This window comes from Tarenaya hassleriana, unplaced genomic scaffold (genome assembly GCF_000463585.1).
Source record: "Tarenaya hassleriana unplaced genomic scaffold, ASM46358v1 Cleome1, whole genome shotgun sequence".
Lineage (NCBI taxonomy): Eukaryota > Viridiplantae > Streptophyta > Magnoliopsida > Brassicales > Cleomaceae > Tarenaya > Tarenaya hassleriana.
Genome location: NW_010960187.1, coordinates 9,922,968 through 9,931,753, shown reverse-complemented (window position 1 = coordinate 9,931,753; position 8,786 = coordinate 9,922,968). Strand labels below are relative to the sequence as shown.

General features: G+C 29.5%; 1 protein-coding gene and 1 long non-coding RNA gene across 2 annotated transcripts in view; one reads left to right on the top strand and one right to left on the bottom strand.

The window, feature by feature from the left end:
- Positions 1-794: 794 nt before the first annotated feature.
- On the bottom strand, positions 795-1,527 carry LOC104822035. The gene is made up of 3 exons (XR_773132.1): positions 1,346-1,527; positions 1,200-1,250; positions 795-1,032 (listed from the first exon to the last, which is right to left on the bottom strand). It is a non-coding gene; the product is annotated as an uncharacterized LOC104822035 (long non-coding RNA).
- Positions 1,528-8,486: 6,959 nt separating this feature from the next.
- The window catches only part of LOC104825555 (probable disease resistance protein At5g63020), a 1,242-nt gene continuing 942 nt past the window's right edge, over positions 8,487-8,786 (top strand). Inside the window, exon 1 of the mRNA XM_010557911.1 lies at positions 8,487-8,690. Within this exon, the coding sequence (XP_010556213.1) occupies positions 8,487-8,690 (204 nt within the window). The remainder of the gene's footprint in view (positions 8,691-8,786) is intronic.

Below are 8,786 nucleotides of genomic sequence, written 5' to 3'. Positions count from 1 at the left end.
ATTAGAATTTAACTCGTATATATATATATATATATATATATATATATATATATATATATATGAGATATTTTTGTTTAAAGAAAATATTGTAATAAGACACAAAATTTATATATATATATACCATGTTACAAATTTTAGAAGAAGAAAAATATCAACACGAGTTTGTGGAGACGGTAAGGATTTTTTTGGTAATCGGATGTTATGGACCAAAGTCCAAACTAATCTCGAAATCGAGAGAACCATACGATTAGAATTTGTGTTATCTTCTCCAACTTGAGGCTCGTATTCGGGGCAGGACACAAGTTTTGCGTCTCCATTTCACCGGTTGAACTATCTAAATTAGATTATAAAGTTGCAAGAAAGATAACCAAGATCAATAACCTTCTACTAATTTATATTTTTTCTTTCTTTTTTGATAATGTGGAAGATCATCAGAGGAAAAGCATATAACCACAAACTTCTTCATGTTATACATGTTTCTTTCATCATGTCGGAAGGTTTTTGTCACGTTTTCGCTCTCCAATTTTTCTTTAGGGTTTCGAGAGAGAGGGAGAGTGGGAAGAGTATCTAAACTAATCCCATGAGCAACTCATCAGTCTTCTTAACTGGAAAATCAAGGGACAAAACAGCCGTCACACGTACAGGAGATGGACGTGTACGGTACGGGTTTCAGCCTTGGCTGCTGCCTCCGTTTGATATGGAACAACGCTACTATTAATTATGTCAGAATCAGAGAAAAGATCCGATTACTGTCCGTATGTCCAGAGTACACGTCATGTAGGAAAAAAGACATCTAAGAAAGTCTCGCGTTGCATTTTGTAATTGATCGAATCGTTCATAGATATGAATTATTGTCCATATACACGTATATATATATATTCTTCACCATATATCAATTCACGATCATTCGCTGAGTCGAATTTTGTCATGGACCACGATCTCGTCGCGATTTTGAGGGTGACATCTCGATGCTAGAACTAGGTTGACCGTGTCTTGACTTTACATCCCGTTGCAATCGACCTTGTAACATACCTTAGCCATCAAAAAAGAAATTATAAAAAGAAAAAGCCTTGATTTCAGTGAACGAACGGATAATGCGGTCTCTCTTGAACTGTTTATGACAAAACAAGAAGTTTGAGGACAAAATATGGACATACATACACATATGATATGTGTGTGAATTCATCATAGGTACTGACCTAGTTTACGGTAATGTGTAGCATCCGTGATTCCAGCTCGAAAGGAAAAATCTATATGAAGCCAAACCCAAGAAAAATATGTAATTTCTTCCCCACGTACGCATATATACAATACAATGTATATATGTATATAAAGGCATACGGACCTAAGTTACGGTGTTTAACGTTGATGAATCCAAACTGGGAGGAAGGAGAAATAAGAAGCAGAAACGAAGTTAGCAGAAGAGCAACATATGATCTCGCCGCCATTCTTCTTCTTCTTCTTCTTCTTCTTGGTGTCATGTTACTGAGTTTATGATGATACAGTTATACTTGGAGAGAGAGAAAACCAAAGCCACCAACTAATTTTGACGATTGCAAAGAGCTATGGAAGTGGATTTTATACTTTACCTAAACACTTTTTTTTTGGTAATTTCTTTTTGGGATTAGGTGAAAAATATTACAAATTTTTATATATTTTCATGAAATAATACCATTGGAAACTTATATCGCAGGTTAACGAGTCCACGTTTTCGTAAATACGAGTTTTAATGAAGGGGTTTTGCTTTTTTTAAAAAAAAACCCAAGAAAGATTATCAAAAGTTAGAAGTTTTTTAAATACCATACAATATTATATAATAAATTCTATCAATAAGTAATCTTGAATTTCTTAATTCCATGTTTTGGGGACAATTAAGAAATTAAATGAGACCAATTATATATATATATTCAATTGCTTTTATTGATTTTTTAAAGAGGTGTATTCAATTCGCTAATTCGTTGGATTTTAAATTCTCCAAAAAAAAGTGATCAACCGGCTTCGACCGATGGGCGGACACCGAGAGATAGATTGGGTGGCGTTTGGTGAAACGAATAAAAAAAAAGTCAAAAGGTACCTTTTTTTCCGCATTAATCCATTTGCCTTAATAACGAAGTTTGTTATTTTTAATAAATGGCCGTGGAAAATTTATGACGTACAAATATTAATAAAGAAGTTTAAAGGATTGTGGTGAAGCTACTTCATCTCCATGTCATCATCCATGTGGTATGTTCTTTAGTATTTATTGGTTGATTAAAATCTTTAATTGATTTTATAAACATTCTATATATTTATCCACATATATTATTTACAAAACTTTTATATACAATTCTTATTTATATTAAATTAATATTACATTATAATGAATTTTTTTTAACAAATAAATACTTTATAATATTTTTTACTAAGATTATATCAACAAAATATGCATTAAGATAATTACCAACAAATAATAATTCAAGCATTATTAAAATGATGACTAATAATAAAAATGTTATAAAATCTTATTGCTTTAAAAGTTAAGAAGATTTTGTTTCCAATCTCACTATTATAACGATGACTAATAATAAAAGGTTATAAAATCCTATAAAATCTTATTTCTTAAATTTATACATTGTAATAGAAACTCATAAAATGAGTATTTAAAAAGATAAAAACTGTAATTATACGATAAATTTTATAAAAATAAATAATAAATTTTAAAAACAAATAGTATTGATTAATTAAAAATATGAAAACAAAAAAGGTTTGATACGTGGTATTTATTAGTTACTAATACTCACATTTATTCTTTTTCCAATTATTATTATTATCATCTTATCATGTATTTATTGGTGTTTAATAAAAAAACAAAAAACAAAAAATATTAAAACAAAAACGCTTGACTCTAGAACTTCATTGTGTTATTTAATAAGTAAAAAATTTAAAAAAATATTAAAACAAAAACGGATAAGAATATAAAGCGTAATATTTATTAGTCCACTAAAATCACATTTATACTCACATGATGCCCCTCTTATAGACCGTTTATTCATTTTTAAATTTCAATGGCGTACAATATTAACATAAATAACTTGCAATTTGAGGAAACATTTAAAACAAATAACGTGCCAAAAAAATCCAGTTGGAGAAATTTGACTGATGAACACTTTCTAACTTTTTAATGCCTGTTGTATGAGGAATTGTTCGTATAAGCCAACCCAGAATTTTTTTTACACGCTTTTTTTATTTTTCTTCTTTCGTTGTTATAGGTGAATGACATTTTTACTATTTGTATTATATAATATTATATAAAAATTTTGGAGATAATGAATATGATATAAAAAATAAAAATATCAATAATTTATTATACTTAGAAAAAAATTATCTTTATTTAATAAAAATGAAATTGTCATTGTGATGTTGTTTTGGAATAAATTAAAATTAGAGCAAAATATTTATAACAAAATAAAACAAAAAACGTATACGTTATAGCCCACTAATGGCCACTCTTTTATTTTAAAAAATAAAACAACATAAATGTATTGTCACTATGATGTAGCTCCCTAATAACCACTCCTTTTTAAATTAATTCTAATTATGGTACTATATCGTCTTCCCACATTCCTTATTATTTATTTTTACGTTGAAATGTGATTTTTATATAACACTACCTTTTGCAATTGGCCCCTTCAAAAAACAACACACAAAAAAACCCTTTTACAATTCTTAAAAAAAACAGAGAAATATATGTATGGTTTCACCTGAGAAACATGGGAAACAGTTTAAGATGAATTATATACAACTCTATCCATGTCTCCTTATACATCAGCCGGAGCTCCCAAAATTCGACAAGGTCTACGTACTATATTCGATCCTCTTTGTTTCATCCATATTACAATATTTTTTGTTTAATGCATGTTAGAATATCACGGAAAACATTGCATCACAATGAGAGAAGCTGATTATACAACTCCTTCTCTATGCTCGAGGTAATCGATTCTTGCGTCGCTCAACAACTGGTTATTATATCTGTTATCGACTAAATGATGATGTTTGTTAATGCTTAAGGAAGCATGCAAGGAACTGAAGTCGAGCAGGTTGTTTCTTAAGCTTCTAGAAGCAGTCCTCAAGACCGAAAACCGAATGAACGTCGGGACAATTCGTGGAGGGGCGAAAAGCCCTCAAGCTCAATGCCCTCCTCACGCTTTGTGACGTCAAAGGAACGGCCGGTAAGACAACATTGCTTCACTTTTCGTCGTCTAAGAGATTTTTTGGTCGGAAAGGATATCGGGTCTCGGATAGCATCACGCGTCGGGTCATGAACCAGGGAACAAACAAGAACAGAACCGAGCAAGAGAGGGGTTGTCGAGACTGAAAACTCTTCTAGCGTGTCAGAAACCGGAGAGGACATTCGTGGGGGAGATGAGGTTTATCGTGAGGGATGGTAATGGAGAGAGCTAGGGAGGTGGCAACGTACGTATTTCCGTGGGAAAGTGAAGGAAGATGATAAAAAAATCCCTGAAGATATTCATGATCGTCACAATTTTCTGGGATGTTGGATGTTGTTTGCAGAGAGTTTCCAAGTTCTTCTTTCCAAAAAAAGACGACGTAGGGAGATTCTTTGTTCTGCAGGAATCTTTCTTTAGAATTTTTTTCTAGGTCTCTTAGATAATTTTTTTTTCAGGTATCCTTTAGATGAAAGAAAAAAAATACGGTCCTTGGATGTAAAAAGACTGTAATTTATACACACATATGTATGTGAAAGTAGATGTGCAATTTTTGTGAAGAACACTTCTACTCATCTTAATTTGAATTTGGTTAAGTGAATAATTGAACATATCCGAATCTTTTTTATCGAAATTAAACAGAATTGAATAAAAGTAACTGAAAATTACTTTAAAAACAATATTTTTATCAATAAAATTTCAATCGAACCGAAATACACTAAACCGAATGTGGTTATAATTTCTCTAAAAGCAAAATAATCGAAATTGAAGGGCATTATATCCGAACAAATCGAACCGATCTATTATTTGATTCGTATCCGAACCGAAAAATCGAAAACCTGCAATTTACGGATCGGATACGGATATTGATCTCAAGATATTTGTCGGTTACAGATCCGATACGGATATTAAAATAGAATTATCCAACATATCCGATACGATTCGTATTTTTTTAATAATATTAATAATATTTGGTTAATTTGGTAATTATTTTATATATTGGGGCCACCTTTGTAAAAAACAAAAATCTGTTAGGGTTATATGTCTATGACTATGTATAAGAATATATATATAAGTATATGTATATAATATATAATTTTGGATACGTATTTGAAAAAATTATATATGTTTATGCGTATTAATATATATATATATATATATATATATATATATATGTGTGTGTGTGTAAAAATATGTGTGTATTATATATATATGTATGTATTTATATATATGGATGTATCCATTTTGAATTTTGGGATTAGGGGGTGGGTATTTCAGTTTTCGCTTCGATTCGTATTCGATTTCTTCGGTTTAGAAAATCTATATCATTCGGTTTTATATTAGATTTGATTCGGTTCGTTTCCGGTTTGAACTCGGTTTTTAATTATAGAAATGTTTTTTTCCTATTTTTTAAAAAATGTTACAAGTTTCTCGGTTACTTTATATTCGGTTCCGATTTGGTTTTCGGCTATAAAAATATCATAATTATTCGTTCTATATCGGATTTGGATCAATTACACATGTATTATTCGGTCTATACCTAATAATGTACCATGAATTCGTCCCTTAACGGTTAAGTTTTTCGAGTTCATGGTACCAACCCGACAGAAACACAAAGTTTGATTTTTGCGGTTTTGCCAAGGAAATATCTAATAATGTGTTTTGTTCCGATAATAATTTCAACATATTAAGTTGGTTGAAATCTGCTTGGAAAAAAATCATCTTTAACGCTCTATTGTACGTTTTGTAACCATCACTTTTGGTTTTTTTCATCCAATAATTTTCAAATTCAAAAGATTAATCTTCGAAATTTAACGTTGTTTTCCCATCATAACATCTATTGATACAGAGAAAGATGCAAACCTTTTTATGGTTTGTACAACGACATTGAATTGCAAAAGAAGAATAAAATTCGTTTTTTGATATTATGTATATATATACACAAACATATATATATGTATATATATTTATTTTATATTTTTTCTTATATGGTAATAATATGCTATCGAACCAATTAAATGATTAATGACATTAGAATGAATATATTTTAAGAAAGTTCATGTATTTTTTATAAATTTTACGTTTATTTTTTTAGAATTTTTGAAAGTTAGTTATTTTTAAATTATTTTCCTTTTATAAATATAAAAATATATTATATAAAATAATCTCATCATTATATTAATTTAATTAACATTTTCTGTAACATTTATTTTATTATTATATTAAGTTAGTTAACTTCGCTATGTTATTTATTATTTCTATTTCGTAATCAAAATATTTATCTCATTTCTCCTTAATTCATGAAAAGTAGAGGAAAAAGATTATGTATTTATTATTTGTAAATATTTATTTGTTACAACGTATTCTCTAGAAGGAATTATCTAATTGCATGATTTGATATTTGTTTCAGAGTATTGGATACAAAATTCTAATTCCGTTCTTGGGATTCTGACTATAGAAATGAATTTAATGATTAAAATCTTGTGAAAAAGAGGAGTATATAGGAAAAATCTAAAAAACCCCTGAACTTTTTAATTTTGATAAAAAATACTGAACTTTTGATTATGTCAAATAAATATTAAACTTTTTAAATTTGTAAGATAAAATATTTAACCTTCTACGATTGTCAAAATGAATAAATGAGTTGATTTAATTTTATTTAAAATAAAGGGAAAATAAAATTTTTCTACACGAATTTAGCAAAATGTGATCTTTTCATACACGTATTTTTAATTTGACAAAAACTACATTTGAATTCAAAATTTCCAAATATCTATACGAATTGTTAAAATTAACAGTAATTACATGCATAATCATCATTTTCGTTAAAAAGTTTCGGATTCTATTGACTAATGAACTCAGTGTATAGTAGTTACAATAATTACCTAACTAATTCCCTAAAATAAATTATAAAGTTCAATATTTTTATGGAAAAAATATAAATAAATGAATTAATATGAAAATTTATGAGTTAAGGATTTTTGGAGGATATTTTAGAAATTCGGTATTTTTCATAGAAATTCGACCAATAATTTGAGTCACTGCAAATAGAGGAAGCGTTCATGAGGTTAAGTAAGATGGTCACAATATAGAATATACATACATATGGAAGGAATTCCCGATATGAACTTTTAATCTTGGAGGGTTATCTATAGTACAAGGTTGTATCTATCTAGGATGAAGCAAACAGTGGCAAAGGATAAAACTTTGTATTGTTTCAACATTCGTCATGTGTCCTCCTATGTTGTGTGCAGGCTGGACTATATGACCAAGAACCTGAAATATCAAAACATAAATGAAAAGTACATTGGTTTTTATTTTCCGTATTTGGTATCTTATTTTCCGTATTTGGTATCTTATCTTAAAAGAGTAGCAGAAACCTTTTTACATTGTTCTGTGGAATCCCGTATGATAGCAATGTCTACATAAAAAATACAATTTAATGTAAAAACACTTTAAGACTAAAGGAGAGAAGGAAAAAAATCAAAATGAATATTTACGTGCATGATAAGAGCATTGCGTACATTAATCCAAAATATAAATTTCTACTGATGTGTGAACTTTGACAGACCACTAAGTTGTATGACATAACAAGTTGAAAAGAAAAATCTAAGGAAATTGGATCACGAAAAAGACAGAAATAGGTTTGTGTTAGATTCGAATGCATATTCATTCACTTCATTGTTAAAACTATATACAGTTATATTAACAAACTTATTCAATATAAGAATGATTTATAATATAATAATGCAATAAAATTTAAATTATCCTCAAATATATATATATATATATATATTGATTTAATAATATAATTTTTGTAACATTTATATAAAATATTTTTTATAACGAAAGATCGAATATTTTTTATTGAAAAAATTGACTAACCCGCGATCTCTCCTATTCTTATTAAACAAACGGGTTTTTTTTATGACGTTTATGTTCTTTTCTATCGTTATTACGGTTGAAATCAGTGGCCAAAGTAAAAATAAATAAATAGTATTTAGTGACATATTAATAACAAATCTCGCTATCATGGCACGAGGGCTCTGATAAGCATTTAAATTTAGATTTGCCAAGCGACAAAAAAGAAAACACATATAATGATTTTTTCATCAAAACTCAATAAGAGCATTTAATTTTAGATTTTTTCATGCTTAGCGTGTAATATTGAATGGGATCACACACGAAAAGTATAAATGGATGCGTTAGTATTGCGGTTCAAAATAAAACTCACATATAAATCCCAACTTTATATTAATCCGAAAGTCTCTCGTGTGAACGATGGGAGGCTCCGTCAGTGTGGAGAGTGATGCCAAGCAGTTACAAGTCTCTGTAGGAACACTCAAAGCATGGCAGGGCGATTTGCTGGCACGGATACGGCTTGACGAAGAGGGAAATTATCATCTCGGACGGCTTCCAGAAGTCGTCGAATGGCTTTCAAGAGCGGAGACCGCCATACATGAGGTCGATGATCTGCTTCGCCATGTAGGCTCCGCCAGTTCCGGATCGAGGCTTCGTCGCCTGCGACAAAATTTAGCCAATATGAGCAAAGAGGTCGATAAACTCAAATCCCAAGGAAGA